Source organism: Pituophis catenifer, unplaced genomic scaffold, assembly GCF_029215685.1.
Source record: "Pituophis catenifer annectens isolate HBS135680 unplaced genomic scaffold, rPitCat1.0.hap2 SCAF_2, whole genome shotgun sequence".
Classification (NCBI taxonomy): domain Eukaryota; kingdom Metazoa; phylum Chordata; class Lepidosauria; order Squamata; family Colubridae; genus Pituophis; species Pituophis catenifer.
Window position 1 is genome coordinate 133,610,872 of NW_027256882.1, and position 20,941 is coordinate 133,631,812.

The 20,941-nt window shown below is 37.1% G+C and overlaps 1 protein-coding gene across 1 annotated transcript in view; it reads left to right on the forward strand.

Annotated features, from left to right (window-relative positions):
* Positions 1–1,062: 1,062 nt before the first annotated feature.
* The window catches only part of HID1 (HID1 domain containing), a 56,155-nt gene continuing 36,276 nt past the window's right edge, over positions 1,063–20,941 (forward strand). The window contains exons 1-2 of the mRNA XM_070934634.1: positions 1,063–1,275; positions 18,635–18,784. Of these exons, the coding sequence (XP_070790735.1) occupies positions 1,210–1,275; positions 18,635–18,784 (216 nt within the window). The 5' untranslated portion in view covers positions 1,063–1,209. The remainder of the gene's footprint in view (positions 1,276–18,634; positions 18,785–20,941) is intronic.

Here is a 20,941-nt window from a genome sequence, read left to right on the forward strand (position 1 = left end):
AGAGGCTAATGAAAGGAAATGAGGGATCATTTTACAGACTTAGCTTCCTCTGAGGTACAGTGGGGAAGCTGTCTCGCTTGGCAAATTTTGAACACAATTAAGGCAGGCAAACTGAGTTATTTTATTGCCATACAGTATTATTATTGTCAAATACTAAAAATGCTTGTTTGGGTGTGAGAGATTCTTGTAAATTAGTGAGTTCCTATTATAGACCCACTCTGGATAAACTTTATGGAGTTAATGTGATTAGAAAGGTATCAATTTTTTTTTTTTTAAATCAGGGTTTGGACTGGCCCTGCAGAGACCTAGCTTCAAAGCCACTCCCAGCATTGCAAGATCACTTTGGGGGTAGTCACCTTGTCTCAGCCCAGTTCCACCTACCTCAGAGGCTGGTAGTGGTTGGGAAGAATGGGGGGAAGAGAGAGAGGAGAGAAGGGCAAGAGATGGGATATGAAACCACAATGAATGAGCATGATTCAAAGTACAAAACAAATGTGCCTAAAAGGAGGAAATACCTAAGGATCTATTTCAAGGGCAAGCAGCCAAGAAAAATGTGGGGAAGAAGGGACCTTGTAGAACGGCATTTCCTCTCCTCCCGACCTGAGCTGCCTCGCTTTTAACACGGATTTCCGACTATCTGGAGGCAGGCAGTGAGGGGAAAAGCGACAGGCCGAGTCAGAGACGGGTGGGGGCCGGATTCGGACGAGGCGGCAGCGGGATGCTCGTCCGGCGTTGAGGGGGGGGGGGGTACGAAGAGACGCCTTCGCCGGTGGGGAAGGTGGTGGTGGAGAAACAGCGCTCGACCCAGCGGACTGGCCAGCCAGCAGGGAGGAACCAGCCGGCGGCTCTCCAGAGCCGTGGCGGGGAAAGGAGACGGCTGTCGTGTAACTGAGCGAAAGCGAGGCGGGGCCGCGCCTCTGACGATCAGGAAAGGCGGGATCAGAGCCGGGAATAGCCTCAGCTGCCTTTGACAAGCGGGAGGAGACCAGCTAGCCTGCAGGGAGCAGGTGGACGGAGCACAGCGCTGATGGAGCCCACCGCGTCTGGCAGAGGGGGCGAGGACGAGGGAGATTAGCGGGACGGGCGGCGGCAGAGGAGGAAAAGGAGGGCACGGCTACCGCCGCAGTGAGAGACCGCCGGCGAGCGAGCGAAGGAGAGGGCAAGGCGGGAGCAGGGAAGGGAAGCGGACCCGGATCCTGGTGCGGGAGGATGGGTAACGCCGACTCCAAGCTCAACTTCAGGAAGGCTGTGATCCAGCTCACCACTAAGACCCAGGTGAGCGGCTTGCAAAAACAGCCCGGCCCAGGTTGCTGCTTTACAGCAGAGGCGCCCGGGGCAGGTGGCCACGGGGGTGGGTAGGAGGCCTTTTGAGTGGGCTTTTGGCGGAGGGCTGATCGGCCAGGACATTTTATCAGAAGCGAGCTTTCGGGGTGGCATCGGCGGGGATACCTTCGGCTGGGGTCGCAACAGGATCTCTTTCACCGCCGGTCTGGGGTATTGGGTTCGGGGACACATTGGAGAAGAGCTGGCGATGCTTTGGTTCATGAGAAATGGCTAAGCCTTGACGGGCACGGGCATCCACAACCAGTGCTGGGTTTGCCAACCCTTTGCCTTTGCAGCGTCTCGACTCCATAGGCTTCCAGTTTGCTACCTGCCTCACCTGGCACCCCCACAAATCGGTGGAACCCTCCATCCGATATGGCTCTCCTGAAGTTCAGACCTTAAGCTACCTGGCTTTCATTCAGAGCTTTCAGGATTTAGGCCTAAGAACGGTATCCACCTGACTATAGCGGGAGAACCGGTTAGAATAAGATGCAAGGAAATCGGTGTGAAAATCGGTAAGATAGCCTGTTAGTAATGCTGTGCAATTGATAGAAAGCCACAGGATTCACCAAAATAACAATCACAACATGGGTAACATTTGAAACTCAAGTCTTTGCCTCTCTCTGAATCATGGAACTGTGTTGATGACATCTATTTTATCTATATTTTGTTGAGCTATGTTGGATCTTTCAGAGAGTGGAACAGTGGTTAAAATGTTCTAGAACCGGGGAAAACCCAGGTTCAAGTCCTCAGCCAGAGAAACTTACTGGTTGATTTTAGGCCAGTTGCTACTGTATGCCTCAGCCTAATCTACTCCTTAGTGTTGTTCTCATGGGAACACATTAATGATGTTCCCATGTAAGCTGCCTTGAGCTCCATTATTTATTCTTAATTTCTATTTTTTTTCCTGGAAGCTTGGAGAATAAGAATTGCTTAGGGCGGCAGGCTGATGTCAGGTGCACAGAGGTATTATCAGGGAGAAAAATTATCAAGTAATAATTAGTAGCCTACAGGCAAAACCAGCAGTCACTGAGAACAGTCCTGGCAAGTACAACAGCTGTTACAACTTCAGAAACATCCCACGCACTATAGAAGCAGGTTGGAAAGTCTAAAGTGCTGGTTGCTAAAGAAAGGCCTTTACTTTGTATTTGAGGAATGAGAACTTGTCACTTAAAAAAACCCCATCTAGTTCTGTGTCTAAAAAGTTTGAAATGTGAATCTGGAACATATAGAACTACTTACCTTGTGGAACTCTTGGTTGAAAATACAAGTAATTCTCTGCACTTTACAAATGCTTAAATTTAGTTACCATTCTGAGAGGCAATTATAGTGAAGTAATGCAGAGAGACTTATTAATTTCAAAATGTCAATTTTAATTTCTCTGCACTGGAGTAATTCTGTCTTAAATTTATGGGCAGTTAGGGTTAGCAGCAAAAGAATATCCTTTCCTTAAGGAAGCTGAGTGATCATCAAAAAAAAAATTTTTTTTTTGGCTTTGTCCTGTGCACCTGATGCCAGGTCACTTCTTCCCTATTTTTTTTCTTTAAGATCAGGTTTCACTATGTTTAAGAACAGTTGCAAAAGCGATAAGTAATGCTTGCAATCTCATAGAACAGGTTGTGTTTTCCAGAAGCATTTAATACCAATCTTGATTTTTACATAGGTCCATGTATTTTCAAACTTGGGCTTACCTTGGGCAATAGATGAGGGAAATTAAAGCAGTTTCTATAGTGGTGTTAAATATATTTTCTTCAATAAGACTATACCTGGGAAATATTTACTTGCAGCTGAATACATTGAATACTTTTGTGTTGAAAGGACATGGTAGTAGCTTTATAAGTAGTCCTCGACTTATGACCACAATTGGGATCAGAATTTCTATTGCTAAGCCAAGGCTTAAGTGAGTCATGACTTTTTTTTTTTTGCTACTGTTAAGTGAATCAATCACATCACAGTTGAGTGAATCAACCTGTCATTAAGCAAATCTGGCTTTCCTCAATGACTTTGCTTGTTGGAAGCCACTGAAAAGGTCACAGTTGGTGATCCCATGACCCCAGAGGCTGCAACCATCATAAATATATGCAGGTTGCAAAGCACCCAAATTTTGATCATGGGAACATAGGGATGCTGCGATGGTCATAAGTGGAAAAAGTGGCTATAAATCATATTTTCAGTGCTGTTGTAAATCCAAATAGTTGCTGAACAAATGGTTGTAAATTGAGGATTACCTGTTTAGTGAAAAATGAATAAACATACAGAGTCAAATAGATGCATAGGCAGAACTTGCAATATTAGGGAAAACATAAACAGGGTAATATATAAGTCCATAACTAAAACCCAGTAAAGAATCCTGAAGTCATCATAATTCTTTGTTTCTGTTATGTATTTGTTAAATATCTTGGAGTTTGAACAAAGAATGGAGAGATAAGAGAACAGAAAAGTAGAAGTTAATAATGTAACTTTAGAGCCAACGTGTGGAGCACTGAAAACATTAGTCTAGGAATGGAGAGATTCAGGTTCTGGTCCACCCTCAACCATGGAAGTTAATTTGAGTTCTTTGGCAGAGTCATACTGTCTCAATCCAATCTACCTCAGAAGCCTGCTTTGGGAAAAAATAGGGAGTGTAAAACATGTGTCACCTTGAGCTCCTGAATGAGAGGTGGAATATAAATAAGGATAGAAAAAAGATTTTTTCTGTTTTTTTTTAAACTCCTGCTAATATATTTTTTTGTATTATGTACCTCCAAATGGTAAAAGGTGAAAAATAATTGTAGGTTAGTCTGGTCAAAAGAACAACCTACTGAGTTCAGTTAAACTTTACTATGGGTTAATAAATTAAGAATTGCAACCATGATATAAACTTTAGTTTTAAACTTTTAACTTGGCCCATGATTGTGTTTGCTGACTTTCAAAAATAATTTGAAATAGTTTGCTGACTTTGAAGTGAACAAGTGTGGGAAATGGTGGGAAGAATGTCATGAGGAAAAGTGGGTAGAAACACCTATATGTACATACTTGAAGGGCACTCCTAGAAGATTTTTGTTTGAGCCAGTCACCAAAAGATCTGTTAAGATAAAGCACTAAACTTATGAACCACACTCTTTAATTATCATTTCAATTGATTTCATTTAATTGTTTGTTTTGATTATAGGTCAGCATAAAACTGTTTACATAACAGTCCTTCTAAAGTAAAAATTAAGAAAAATAATAGAATAAAATAAAATAAAATTATTAACTTAAAATTAACAAAGTACAGGGATTAAAATCTGGTTGAGACCTATAAAACTATTTAAATCAATAGTCTAAATGCCACATATAACTAAAATAGAAACTGCAGTAAAAGTACTAGGGTTTGTAGAATACTGTGAGAAGGTAAAGCTGTGTTAACTTATATTGAGTCTAATACTCGCTGAAACTCTTATTAGGATTTGTTGACATTATGACAGTTACGATCCAGCCAACTACAACAACAACAAAATACAACATAGAATGGTGTTTTTCATTTAAAAGGGAAAAAAGGAGGGGGGAGGATGGAAACTAGGATAAAATATATTGAGTTAGATAAGGCTCAGCATCACTTCAGTCAATTGTTTACATTTCTCTGACACAGAACCAGGCAACATTGTCTGAATTTAATTGTACAGAAAGGGCATTTCCTTCATAGAATATCAGTGCAAGTGAGCTGATATATTAAAATACAGCTTTATGATTTACCCTAAAACTTTCGTTGGTCAACAGGAACCAAATACAAACAAAATCCAAGGTTCAGGTCCAGCTAGGAACAGGTAGCTTATTAAGCTAATCACCTCTGTTAAAGAAGGTCAGTAGATCTCCTTTTTTGCTTGTGAACAGGACTTTACTTAGAAATAGACTTGCTCATAAGTTTTGTTTCTTTTCTGTACATTAGATTGGTTATTATTACCCTCTGTAATATTCCATGGAATTTTATTCCATGTAATTCAACAGTGACTTTGATGGCACTTCAGTCTTGGGAGTCTTCTCTTAAGGGATTTTTGCCTCAGTTTCCAGATGTAATCTACTCTATGATGGGGAGCTTTAGATCTTTATGCTATTTAGTGATGATATTTACTTATTTTTAGTTTAATTATAATTCTGTATTTAGTCGGTATGTTGTTATTTAGTTTCCTAATTAGGAATATTTTGTGAAAGCTGGTTATACAACTAATTAAAAATAATAAATTTGACATTGTTCTTGACTATTTAGTCAAAATAAAAATCAGATCATGGTTTCCTGCTCTCACACTGGTTGACAGATGCGAGCCACTGGATATAACAGCCTGTGTACATATGTACACGCCCTATTTGCCTTTTGTGTAACCTCACCTATTAAAATAAACAATTATAATATTTTCAAATATCCGACTGCAAACCTAAACTTGCTTTCTAGTCTTGCGAACATTATTGAATTTGTGAGTACATAACACTTACTATTTTGTTTGACACAATGTATACTTATATGAATACTTAACTATTTTTTTTCTGCTGAGCTATTGTTTTTGTCATAATTTAAACTAGTTAATTTGAAAAGCATTATTTTAAAAGACCCCTAAACTATTCTGAAGCCTGTAATTGCATATGAAAAGGCCACAAAATAATGCTATTATTTAAGGTTAGGTTTATCTTAACAATGATTTGTTGACTAATAATTGGCTGGTTTTGCAGTTTGTTCTAAACCAAAACAAATCAAACCAAACTACATTATAACTTCTGACAATTTCTGAAAAATAATATGTAATTGAGCTGAATTGTCCTATTTTTAATTTCCCATTATCTGAATATCTAGCACTGGGGCAGCCTGCTTTCCTGTTTAAAAAGGAAGGTCATTTTTCTCTTCTTTTCACAGATGTATCCTGTTCCCATATGGATTTCACTTAGTAGTTTGTTTTTCTGGAAATTATTAAAGCAACTGAAATCCACATTGGCATTTTAAAAATTTATCTTTATAAACAAGGCAGTTAGCACACCTGTAAGTGCTCATTCAGATAATATATTCACAGTGGATGGCATTCCCGAATCACTTGCTAATGTGTCTTGTTTGTAAGAATTGCATTTAGAAACAGCAGTATTCTTAATATCAATAATTGCTGAGTTAAGCCTATTTCTTACAACTAATTTCTTAATTATTTAAAAATATATTGCCAATCTTTAGAGATCAGTGAAAGGAGAATATAAAATGTACAGCAAAATAGGCTCTTGGTTGGTTGGTTGGTTTTTTTTTTTTTTTTTTGGGGGAAGCAGCCATGAGAGTTTATTACATAGATAATAAAATATTTCTGAGAAAACAAGGTCATAAAGATAAACCACTATACAGAGATGAATGTCAGGCAATGTCTTACTGAGTACCCTTGCTTATCAGTTTTTAAAAAAGAAAATTGAAGACACATCTGAAGGCATTCCATGAATCAAATGCCATGAGCCACAGTGACACAGTGGTTAGGGTGCAGTACTGCAGGCTACTTCTGCTGCCTGCCGGCTGCCTGCAATTTGGCAGTTCAAATCTCACCAGGCTCAAGGTTGACTCAGCCTTCCATCCTTCCGAAGTGGATAAAACGAGGACCCAAATTGTTGGGGGCAATATGTAAACTGCTTAGAGGGCTGTAAAGCACTGTAAAGCGGTATATAAGTCTTAAGTGCTATTGCTATACAGCAAAGGTTCTAATTTGAGGTGTTACTCGCTGGGATAAGATTTGAATATTGGCTTCCAGTGAAATGAAAGGAACGTAGGGAAGAAGATAGTTCATAAGAGCCCAGGTCATTACCATGTATATGGTAATGTCATTACTATTTTTATTTCACCAGGCTGGTCTGGCCTAACCTTTTCCATTCTTTTTTAATGTAAATTTTAATGTAAATTTTAATTTGTTCTTAACCTGGGGTTTTAAATTTGTCTTGGGCTAAATTGATTTAATTCGATTTTACTTCTGTTCTTAATTTTTTTTTTTTTTATTGCAAAAGTTTTACAATTACATTTTCACCCCTTTTTTCACCCCCCCACCTCCCTCCCCAAACTTCCCATCCTCCCTAACCCTCCCTAACCCTCCCCCCCCAGACTTCCCTATTACATACTCATAACTAATAACACTAATATATAAACCTGAACCCATCCCTCCCCCTATATAATTTTTCCTCTTTGTCTCTTTACATTAAAATATTTCTAATACATTATTTTCAAATAAAAGCTATTTGATACTTTCTAGTTTGGTATTTGTTCTGAACATATTCTATCCACCTTTTCCATTCCCATTCATAAGTCTCTTGTGAACAATCTTTTAAATACGCTGAAATCTTCGCCATCTCTGCAAAACTAACCATCTTCAAAGTCCATTCCTCGATAGTAGGCAAAGCTTCATTCTTCCAATATTTACCTATCAACAATCTTGCTGCTGTTATCATATACAATATTAGTTTTATTTCACCCCGTGTAAAACCCTTAACTATACCCAATAAAAACAATTGTGGAGAAAATTGAATTTTTTTCTTCAAAACATTCTGCATGACCCACCAAATTTTTATCCAAAAAGCCTTAACTTTCCTACAGGTCCACCATACATGATAATACGTAGCATCCAAACATTCGCATCTCCAACATTTTGGCTGAACATTAGGGTACATACATGACAACTTTTTAGGATCCAAATGCCATCTATAAAACATTTTATAAAAATTTTCCCTCAAATTCTGCGACTGTGTGAACTTAACATTCTGAACCCAAATTTTTTCCCATGTTTCCAACATCACTGGTTCTTCAAAATTTTGTGCCCACTTAATCATACAATCTTTAACTAATTCAGTTTCTGAGTCCCTTTCTAACAAAACATTATAAAGCTTTTTAATATGCATTGGACCTTTCTCTCTTATATGTCTAACTAATTCTTCCTCATGCAGTATAATACCAGTTTTTTGGTCCTCTTTCCATCTCAATTGTAATTGATTATATTGTAACCAGGTTAAATTAATCCCTTCGTCTAACAGTGTCTGCAATGTCTTCAGCTGCCATCTGCCCGCATCTGTAAAAAGAACCTCTTTGTATAAAAACCCCCCGAGTGACATTATATTTGTATTCCACAAGGTATGACCAAGATCCAGCCATAGCGGTATTTTATAATCCCATTTGAGTCGGTGCTTCTTCCAAACTCTCATCAAAGAATCTCTGAGTATATGACTTTTAAATACTTTATCAACTTTATCATCATAAAATAAGTAAGCATGCCATCCAAATTCAAGATCAAAACTTTCTGCATTCAATATTCCAGCCTTCTTATTTCCAAACCAATCGCTTGTTAAAGTTAAAGCTGCTGCATCATAATATAACTGTAGGTTTGGGAGTTTAAGACCTCCTCTTTCTGGAACATCTTGCATAATTTTCAATTTCACTCTCGGCTTTTTCTCGTTCCAGACAAACTTATTCACGCCAGACTGCCAGACTTTCAATTGTTTATCACTTTTAAGCACCGGAATCATTTGAAACAAAAACAGAAATCTTGGCAAAATATTCATCTTAACTGCTGCTATTCTTCCAAGTAAAGACAGTTGCAGCTTTTTCCAAGTCTCCATGTCTTTCTGAACCTCTCGCCACAACACCTCATAATTATTTTGAAACAGTTTCATATTTGATTCTGCAACCTGAACTCCAAGATATTTTACCTTAGGTACAATTTCAAAACCTGCCCTCCTTTCAAGCTCATGTTTACGATCTTGTGTCATATTCTTAACTATCATTTTAGTCTTTTTTGAATTCAGTCTAAAACCTGAAACTCTACCATAGTCTTGTATAATGTCGTTCATCAGGATTGTTGATTCCATTGGTTGTGATAGGGTAACAACCAGATCATCTGCAAATGCCTTTATTCTATAATCCTCTTGCCTTATCACTATGCCTTTCAGAATTTTTGAGTCCCGTATTGTATTTAGCAAGACTTCCAATGTTAAAATAAATAAAAGTGGGGACAACGGACATCCCTGTCTTGTTCCTTTTTCAATTTTAAACTCTGTCGTCAAACTTCCATTAATAATAATCTGTGCTTTTTGCTCTTGATAAATTGCTGAGATCGCCTGTATAAATTGGTCCCCAAAGCCCATCTTTTTTAAAGTCTTTAGTAGAAAATTCCAATCCACTCTATCAAAGGCCTTCTCCGCATCCAAAAAAACCAGCACTGCAGAAATCTGTTTATTCTTATCAAGATATTCCAATAAGTCTATTACTTGCCTTACATTGTCCTTCATGTATCTGCCTTCAATAAATCCCGCTTGGTCCTCATGAATCACTTTTTGGATTACTGGCATCAACCTGTTGGCTAATACCTTCGCATAAATTTTATAGTCTGTGTTCAAAAGAGATATTGGTCTGTAGTTCTCTGGTTTTTTAGGACCAACTTGTTCCTTTGGTATCAAAGATATATAAGCAGTTGTCCAAGATGGGGGTATTCTACCCCCTTGTTGAATATTGCAAAATAAATCTCTAAGTTGTCCCACCATTTCAGCTTGTAAAGTTTTGTAATACACTGCAGTCAAACCATCCGTGCCAGGAGCTTTGGCTGTTTTTAGCTGCTTAATTGCTGCTATTATCTCCTCCTCTGTTATAGGATAATTCATTCTTTCCTTTTGTTGATCAGTAATTTTTGTAACTCTCTTATCCTTTAAATATTTTTCTATAAGTCCATTCTGCACCTCTTCTTTGGCATATAATTTAGTATAATAATCCACAAAAGCTTCTTTAATTAATTTTTGTTGAAAAATTTCTTTCCCTCCAATGTCAATACTATCAATAGTCCGTATACTTTGTTTTTTCCTCAGTGTGTAAGCCAACCATCTGCCCGGTTTGTTAGCGTTGCAAAATGTATTATGCTTCGCGTATTGTAAACTTGTTGCAACTTGTTCTGCCATAAGCATTTGAAATTAGTCTTTCAAAAGTTTTATAGCGCTTCGTATTCTTTCATCTGTTGGGTTTTTAATAAGTAACTGTTCTTTATTTTTTATTTCCATTTCCAACTCGGATCTTTTCTTTTGTCGGAACAGTCTATGTTTAGAATTCATGTAGATAAGTACCCCTCTCATATAAGCTTTACTTGCGTCCCAAACAATTTCAATTGGAGTACCTTTATTCAAATTTATTTCAAAAAATTCTTTCAAATGCTTTTTAAGTTCTATTGTATTTTTTTCATATCTAAACAAGTTCTCATTTAATCTCCAAGAACGTCTCTCAACCTTATCCATCTCGATTTCTATCCATACAGGGCTATGGTCCGTCAAAGTTCTTGGAAAAATCTTTGTTCTTTTTGTCTTAACAAGTAGATCATTTGACAACAGGATAAAATCAATCCTAGAAAAGGATCTATGTCTATCGGAAAAGAAAGTGTAATCCAATTCATTTGGATTATGTATTCTCCAAACATCTTTTAGTTCCATATCTTCTTTCATATCAAAAAAGGTCTGCGGTAGTCTAATTCTAGACTTTGCCAAGCTCTTTTTATCTAATTTAGAATCAATTACTCCATTCCAATCTCCCATAAGTAAAATAGATCTATAGTCCCATTGCAATATTTTAGTATGTAACATCTTGTAAAAATAATCCTGTTGTTGGTTGGGAGCATAAATTCCAATCAAAAGAATTTGACCATTTGCTGTGAGCAATTCAATTGCTACAAACCTACCATCTTGATCTACTTCTATAACTTTTGCTGTTAATTTTTTATTTACATAAATAACCACACCATTCTTTTTCTGCGAAGTTGAAGATATATAATGTGCTCCTAATTTTGAGTTTATCAAATATTTTTGATCTTGAGTTGTAATATGCGTTTCTTGTAAACATATTATATCATTATTAAATTGTTTCAAATATGTAAATAATTTCTTCCTTTTCTGTGCTGAATTCAACCCATTAACATTCCAAGATAGACACTTAAGGGTCATCAGCCTGTTTCTGGAGCGCAGAGCAAAATATTTGAAGTTCATCCAAGAGCTTCGATCTTGCTCCTCCCATAGCTCCACTCTCTTGTGGGGTACTCTTAGCTGCCTTCTTGTCTTGTCTTTCCTGTTGTTGTTGTTGCTTTTGTTTAAGTAACTTGGATTGAGCTCTAGTTATACGTTGATCTTTAACTTCAGTCAACTGAATCAAATCCAAAATTGGAGAAGAATCCAACAAGGGCTCACTCAGAAAACCTCCTTCTGCACCTTGCACTTCTAATTCCTGCTTAGACTGTTCTTCCAATTGCCTCTCTTCACTCTCCTTAATCTCCAAAACTGTAGATGTACGTGGAGATGGTGTTCTTTCCTTAAGAATAGTACTATAAAAATGTTGTGCCTTCTCCACGGTATTCAACCGATATCCTTCTCCCTTATATCTAAAAATTATCCCAGCTGGTGCATCCCACCGGAAGGGTATCTGTAAATCTTTCAATTCCTTAACAAGAAAACCAAATTCCTTTCTAGCTTTCAGCATTTTAGGAGGTAATTCTTTAAAAATTACAAGTCGTGAGCCCCCCACTTGTACAGAGGTGTGAAAAGATTTTTGGAGGATTTCATTTCTAATTTCTCTCTCAGTAAAGTATATGACCACATCTCTAGGCAGTTGTCTTTGTCTGGCCACCCAAGAGTTCACTCTGTAAATTTTATCTATTTTATGAAATACCAAATCAGGATTAACTTGTAAAATCTTAGCCAGGGCTTCAGAGCAAACTTGTCTCAAGTCCTGTCTCTCCTCCTCTCGAATTCCCCGAAGCCGTATGGCAAATTCCATCGCCCGGAATTGTATCATGACAATCTCATCTTCAATTCTCTGCATTTTATTGTCAACTTCATCAATTTTATAGTCATTATCTTTCATCCTAACATTAACTTCTGATTTGAATTCTTCAAGTTTAAAATCAACTTTCCCAATAAAATTTGCCAGGCCAGACGCCACTTCTGATATTTTTTTGGTCACCATATTTTGATTCTGTTTCACCATGTCTTTAACTTCATTAATTTCCTGCAAAAATTCCTCATGTGATTTTTGAAGTTTATAATCTATTTCCTGTTGAGATTCTTGAAATTTGTCATCCAAAGTTTTAGAAATAAATTCTTTTAAATCTCCCACATCAAGTTCTTTTTTCTGAGTTTGTAGCTGTTGAGCAGGGGGAAGTTGCGTTTGATGTTTGTGTGTGGGGGATCCCCCCCCTGATGCCTTCCCTTCCTGCTTCTTTGAAGCCATCGTGCCACGTAAGCTAGTTTTTCTGAAGAGGGAAGTTCTTTTTCCTTTCCCTCTTCCACAGAAACTTCTAAAAAAGTCCCCCAGATTTAATCAAGTAAAACTGAAGTAAAGCAAAGTCAAATTTTAGCAAGAAAAAATTTTTTTTTCTTTAGGTAGAACAACTTTGTAGCAACTTTTCAACTTTGTAACAAAGCAGGGAGGCTTCACAAATCCACTTTCACTAGCTCGTTAACTCAAATGCTGGACGCCATATTTTTTCAAATCACTTTCACTCGCTCACTTTCTCTTTGATTTAAAAAGTCAATAAAGCACTAATACTTGCAATTTTCAGGTTTCTGGATTCAAGTTGATATTTCCGCTATTTGTTAGAATTAGTTCCTCTCACTTTAAAAGTTTGCTGCTATCGGCTTGTTCTGCTGAAGGCAGAATCGTCCCACGCCGCCCGGAGTCTCCGCAGGTTGGAAGGGAGCCGCTCCTGTTTTCACCCCCAGAAGCAATTCCCTGGGGGGGTTACAGGGGCTCAACCTGTACCCTGCTGTCTCTGCTCCTGCAATCTTCAAGATTTCGGAGTTTTCGAGCCGCTCCTCGTTCGCGGGGCGGCTCTACAGGCGGCGGGGCTGGCGGTCTTTAAAAAATCACCGCCGTCGCCGAAGCTCGCAAACCGGAAGTCATCTGTTCTTAATTTTTGTATTTTACATGTTTTATTCTGTGCCTGTTCACCGCCCTGAGTCCTTCGGGAGTAGGGTGGTATATAAATTAAATAAAATGAAAATAAAATGAAATATAGATTACTGCAATACGCTGCCTTTAAAAACTACCTGGAAGTTCTTCAATTGACACACAATGTAGTAGCTTAGGTGCTCCCAGATGCCTGCTGGTGGGCCCATATCACTCCTATTGTGCAGCCTTGCATTGGCTTCCTATCAGCTTTCAAGTGAATTTTTTAAAAAAAACCATTCGATAAAGCCTTTGTGGCTTGGATCCAGGTTACCTTCAGAATGGATAGGTCCAACCCCTTTGATTATGTTGGGAGAAGCAGCTAGTTATCCTCTTTTTTGGATGTTCAAGGATACTGAGGCATGAAGGTACTTTTTTCCCTGTCCTCTGTTCCAGATGAATAGTTCATTTGTTTTCGATTTAGTTGTCTCCAGCTTTGGGATGCTATCTGTGATGCATATTTTTGTGTTTTAATTTTTGTTTTTTCCCCTATATTGTGAGCCACCAAGAGTCTGCAACTCTGCATATGATTGCAGCAAGATATAAAAGCAATAGTAGACAAATAAATTACTCCTAGCCCAAACCTTTAAGATCATTAGAGGTTAAACCAGAATGTTAAATTGAGTTCACAAGCCAACTGGCAGGCTGTGCAGGTCAAGCAAGATCGCTATCACATATTCTGGAGATCTGACGTGAATTACTACCAGTACTTCAGTTCCAGCATTATGCATTGATTGCAGTTGTTGCAAGGTAAGTGCTTGCAAAGTCTATTATAGTAGTGCAATCAAGAAGTGATTAGATCATTAATAACTAGGGCAAGAATCTGACTTCATCAGGAAAAGCTATGGGGACAAACTAGCTAAAATCTAGGGAATAAATGTTCTTGCTACTGATATTACCTGCGTTTAACAGAATACTTCTCACTCTAGACCTGCTCTTTTAGGGAATTATTATAATATATAATAATATATTATAATATATATAATAATATATTTTATAATATATATAAAACCAGACAATGCAGCAAATCCAAACTCACATTAGATGACCCCCTTAGTGGAAGCACTTTTGTTTTGCCTGAATTATGTTAGGAGTCCAGCATGAATTTTGTCAGATAGAAATGAAAAATATTTACCATCTCCATGTTGAGAGCTCTAGATACTGTAGCTGACACTATATTTGTTGAAGGGGCCAGAGAATGAAAGGGTTGTGGTTCTCAGTCCATGTCCCATTTGTCATCCAGAAGATGTCTAATGCTGTGAGACCTCTTAAAGTCTAGAGCTGCACTATTATACCTGCTCATATATCACATTTAACAAGACTGCAATTATTCAACTCAGAGGATTCAAATGATTTTAATGATCTCAATTGTCTGCTTCAGTTTCATGGAGCAGTTATCTTACCTCATGTGGAGACTCAACTACAGGGATTTTATCCTTGAGGTCAGAGAAGGATCAGGTACACAGAGGGTTGATTATTGGTTTTCCAGGATTTCTGTCCACATCCTCAGAGTAAACAAGGTGAAGGTTACCTAAGAAAATCTGAAAAACAGAATCCTTGGTATTTTCCAAAACCATCTTTGATTACTGTATTTAATTTCATGTAACACTGTTTACTTAAGCCTTTTCTTCACAAAAAGTCACTGCTATCTACTCAGCTAGAAATAACTTCATTAGACTCTGAGTAGACATGTATAGGATTATGCTATACATTATTAGTGTTTTGAAAATGTTTCTGAAGAACCATTTTACCTCACTTAGAATACACCTCTCTGCTATTTATGAAAACAGATTGATCTTTTTTTCGGAAGCACTTGTAGGCCTAAAAAACATGTCTGTTTTAATGAGACACTAAAGTTAATATGAATCTAAACTGAAACCCAAAACATTTCTTCATTTTTAGTGTTCACAGATATATAAAGCATGTTTCCTATATCTTCCATAGTTTCATTGAATGGTGACTTTAGATCCAACAGCTGTAGCTGTGTATTTTTTTACATGTAATTTAGAGATACCGGTATGTCCTGGTTCAGCTGGCTTTGGTGAGAGATTAGCTTCCATTAAGTTAGCATTAAATCCTAGCAACCAGATACATACACTTCTGGATGATTTGTCCTCTCTAAGATAACCCTTCAGGCTTTCCAACAGTGCATTCACTGGCACTGTAATTTAGTCCATTCAGCTTGTTGCTGGTCATCTTTTTTCTATGGACGTGGTTTTCACATAATTATCGCAGTCATGGTAATTCGAACCTGATTTTTGTGCTTCAGAGAACTCTGGATTGGTTTGTTCTAAGATTCATTTTTTGTTTGTTTCCTTGACTATCAATGATATTCTCAGAGATCTTCTCCAAGCCAGAATTCAAAAGCATATTTTCCATCCTGCCTCATCAAAGTCCAGCTTTCATTTCCATAGAACATCACAAGAATTTTTCTGCATATTTTTGATATTTGCAGTTATGGGAATATCTGACTATCTTTCCACTAGTGCTAGTGAATGTGGCATTTCATATTCATCCTTTAATAACTACTTTGATTTTATGCCATAGTTCCTGTAGTTCAGGGGTGGGTTCTACTTACCTTTATTACCAGTTTGCAATGGGGCCGTGCGCGTGCGCAGAAGCATTTTGATGACATTGGGGTCGGTGGGCGGAGCCTCCTGCTGGTTTTACTACCGGTTCTATAGAACCGGTGCGAACCGGGGGCAACCAACCACTGCTGTAGTTCATTATCAATGAAGTCCAGGACTTCAAAACTATTTCTGATGTTCTCGGTGGAAATTTGTTGTCTTTGTTCTTTCACTTTAGCTTAACTTGGGACTTGCACAAAATCAGTTTATGATCTATTGTATAGTCAGGCTCCAGCCATATTTTTGCTGTTATAACTGAGCTGTTCCATCACCTCGTACCAATAATATAGTTGATGTAAGTAGATGTCAGTTTGGTTGTCTGAAGATTGTGTTAGCAATGAAGAAATCATTGTATTGACAGAAACTAATGAGTTGTTCTCCTGCTTCATTTCTGTTTCCTAGGCCATATAATCCAACTACATTTTCTTACTCTTTCAGATTTTGGCCTTCTAATAGCATATCTTGTTGATTTCAAATTGAATTTGATCAAAAAAACTAATTTGATTAGCCATTTCTTCTGCATCGGGATTTGGAAAATAAAGTTGGATAAACCTAACATTTGTGATTTTATTGTTTACAATTCATTGCAATAGAAAGCAAACACTTAGGCCCAAGAAAAGACTGTGCAGTGAAGAAATTGCTATCTTCAGCAAACAAAACTTTTCTGTCCAGTAAAATAATGTCTAAACTGTTTGAGATTGTCCTCACTAAGGTATCATTTTGTAATTTGCTTCAAGGTTGTACTGAAAACAGTCACTTGAAAACAGTTAGTATATATAAGTAGTGGATATATTTAAGGAATATAGTTCTCCCCAATTATAGTAATAATACTTACAGTACGGTGGTTATTTTGGCTAAATTGAGAGCCACTTCCACTAACTTGAATTCCATTCCATTCCATTTTGTTCTCCTGAACCATCATATATTGTAGCTTTCACAGATGACCTATAAAAATACTTGATCCATTTATAGGTGTGTTTTTGTGCTCAACTTATCTCAAATGTCTCACCCTTCCTCTCCTTTCTCATGAGTACTGAATGCAGATTTGTTGTGTTATCCATTGGCTAAATGTGCAAATACTTCTTGTATTAAAGCAATCACCTGTGACTAAGTGTCTACTGGAATTTAAAGGAACTTATTTTATAGTTTGAGGATGGTGGCAGAAGCAGTCAGTCATTGGCATAATGACTGGAAATATGCAGGAAAACAAAGCCATTGCAGGAAAAACCTGCTTTTCTATTTTTAAACTTTCGAAGAGGAGGCATTCAATTTGAAATACAAGCAACTACAACACCAACCAAAAAAATTATAGTAGGGCTTATATAATTTTTTTAAAAAACCCTTATATATTACAGTAATTAAATAGGCTAAAAGTAATTGAAAGGTGAAACAACTGGTTAGAATGCATTATTGCAGGCTAAGTCTGCCCACTGCCAAGAGTTCAATCCTAACCCGCTCAAGGGTGACTCAGCCTTCCATCCTTCTGAGGTTGGTAAAATGAGGACCCAGATTGCTGGGGGTAATATGCTGACTCTGTAATCCACTTTGAGAGGGCTGTAAAGCACTATGAAGAGGTATGTAAATATAATTGCTATTGCTATTTGGTATCAATATGGGATTGAGTCCTTCAATTTGTCATTAAATCTAGATCATATATTGCTTCATCTTCCCATTTTTAGTATTAAATACTTATCAAAAATTGATAACAGGCTCGTATCTTGAATCCACTCCTTAAAATCAGGAGGATACATTTCTTTTCAGTATGTAAAATTATCTTTTTGGCCAGGTCCAGACTTGGTAGAGCCACAAAACCTGCTCAACTAGTTTATACTTTGTTTACCTCCTTTTAGTTTTGCCGTTTCTATTTCAATGACATATTGCCTATTTGATAAGGTAATTTCCTTCATCATAGCCAATTTTTAAACAAGTTTTGCCTTAATTTTAAACAACTGTCCATCTTTATAACAGTGTAACTTCAGAAAAATGTAAGCCAGGAAATTAAACAGATATATGTTTCCTTCTTGCTCATCTTCCCTAAATGCAGTTCAAAGCCATGATTGTTTCAAATAACTGCAGTTAGTCAAGAGCTGTTGCATGTTTATTATGTCATGCTGGGAAAAGAGATCAACCAAAGAATATATGTTTCATATTTTGACTTACTGGATGCATTCCATTAAACCATAATGACTAGAGTGCTAGAGCTGTTCAATGTAATATAATATGTTCTACATAGTTTTATTATAAAGAATGACAACCTTTTGTGTAATTGAAAAATAATTGTAAGTATTTTGTTGTCCCTGAGTTATAGTTGAGTGTGAATTTGCAGAAAATTGTGCATTGCTCTATCTATGCATATAAAGTTGTATTTCATTAATTTTCTAAAGGGGCCATTTTGACAGGAAATCTATTCTTTAAAAAAAGTTACAGCTGATATTTTAACCTTGTCTTGTTTATAGTTTTTACTAACAGCTTGCATTATTTTTCTTCCACTTTTTTCCTGGTCAATTGTAGCTTATTGTATTAATGATGCATTCATGTTTATTCTGTCGGGAATATTGGATTGCTTTCATGCTACAATATAGTATGTAATATTTTTCAGCCTTATATTTTAGTAGAGATTTGCAGAAGTTATCTTGAGGTATCTTGACATACTTACCAGATCAAATATTAAGTAGTATGAATATTGATCATAAATGAATATCAAAATGAATATTTTATAGCTTTTGTGTTCCCAAATTGATTATTTGTTTTTCAGCCCGTAGAGGCCACAGACGATGCCTTCTGGGACCAGTTCTGGGCAGATACGGCTACTTCAGTTCAAGATGTCTTTGCTCTAGTTCCAGCTGCAGAAATCAGAGCTGTGAGGGAAGAATCTCCTTCAAATTTGGCTACTTTGTGTTACAAGGTAAGATTGAGCATATTTTTTTCCCTGTTGCAATTCAACCATAGCAGGCCTGGATGGGCCACATCTGGCCCTTTGGCTGTCCCTGTCCAGCCCACGGTGGTGGCGACAGCAGGGACCATGGCGGTGGTCCTATTGATTCGACCCTCCACAACAGTCCCTGTTTCACATTTGGTCACACACTTGGAAAAATTAATTGCCCACCCTTATAGAATTGTCTGCTTAATTCAGTATGGTTTATTTAGCAAAAACAAATTCGACCAAGATTAAACTCCTGTTACACTTTTAACCAAATTAAATCTCAATTTTATGTCTAAATTCTATGCTTAGGATTTTCCCTTTCTTACACAGAAATGCACAGGAGCCATATAGCTCTCCTGATTTCAACTGAGACCACAATGAAGGACAGTAGTTGTTAAATCCTTGTCCCCTGTTGCCATTTTCTAGTATAAACTCATTCCCAACCTTTTTGATCCTGAAGCTTGTTATTTTTATTTGGAAGGAGGAGAAGGGAATATTTTCAGTGGAAAAATAGTACATTGAAAAATGCTAATCTCTGTTTTCTTGCACCCTGTTTCAAATCCCGATTGGGTGGCCTAAGCATTTAGTTAATTTAATGCAGATTGCCTAATATGTATCTCCTAAGCAAAAAAATGGGAATTGAAAATTAATCATTGTTAATGTAAATTAGATTTAACCATATTTTTTCTTCTTTGCATATGCCTTCAGTTTCTTCAGATTTTTATTTCATATTTTTCGCATTTCTCAAAGGTAAACTAGCTTTAATAATATTTCAATATTCAGCTACCAAACATGGTAGTACAGTTTCCAAACAATGTGTACAAAGCGCATGTTACAGGAAAGTGTATTTTCTTTCATGTTTACCATAAATTGAACTGAGGAATCAATTGATTGGACTAACTTTATATGCCTGGGTGGAAATTTAGAGATTTTGTACCTACCTGCAGAATTATATTCCTACAACATTATGAATTCTACAGAAGCAGTATTTCTTAGATAACAAAGTACTAGTTTAAAGTAATTGTGGAGGAAAAATATTGCACTGTTTTCTGAAAAGCACTGACATTAAAAGCATCTCAGTCACATATCCCTAAACAGGTATCTATGCTGACAAGATTGTCTCTAATTTTCTAAAAGCTCCACTTTGCTTCTTTTTCCCACATTTAAATTATATTTGGACCAATGTGTTTCATCTGCAAAGTTGGAAGAGGAGCTCTGTTACAGAGAATCAACTCTTTAAAGAATCTTCACAGTAATTTTCCTAGAACAGGCTAGAAAATGAGGTTTTGATGTCATAGCTTAAATCTTAGAATCCTCTCTCTCATACACATTCAAGCATTATATGCAGCATATATGCAATCTCACATGAATCAAGCTGTCGCATTCTGAGGGATTGTCTTTTTACGATAGATTTCCAGAGTATGTCCAAAAGGCATTAGCAACAATATAAAACTATTGCCTATTCATCGTGGTATTAAGTTTTTAGTTGGTAATTCAAAAACCTGAGGCACTGGGCAAAAATTGTTACCCGCATACCAATAGTTCATGTCCTTTGCTGTCAGATGTAAATGCCTTATTCTCTAATGTGTAAACAGTATATGAATGGGGTATCAGGGGTTAACTTATTCTTCACTTCTTAATGTATTCATAATTCACCACTCCCACTTATAGCTCCACCCATTGTATATATAAGGAGCCACCTACACCCTTTTCCTTGCTTCTATCTGTGAATATTCAGTGAATATAGAATGCCTATTGTAAATAAAAGGAAGTATATTTAAACCTTTAACTCTCACTAATTTTATTGAGTCTGATCCTGAAAATATTGCAACAAGCTGGTAGCAGAGGATGGTTAATTGACTCAATAAAAAACTTAAAAAATGTCTAAGAAAGATAGGCCCAACACCAGGGCCTACAGCAAAGAAATGGAAACAGAACAAGAAATAATCAACGAATCCACAAACGCAATTTCGAGAGAATCCGAAGAATACACCACTGAAGACGAAGAAATAATAGACGAAAATGATGACCAGGAGGAAATCGAAATAGAGAATAACGAACTCAGGTCAGAGATATTAAAACTATTAAAAAGCCAGAAGAATGATGAAAGCCTCATCGCGAACCTCCAAGAAATGCTGA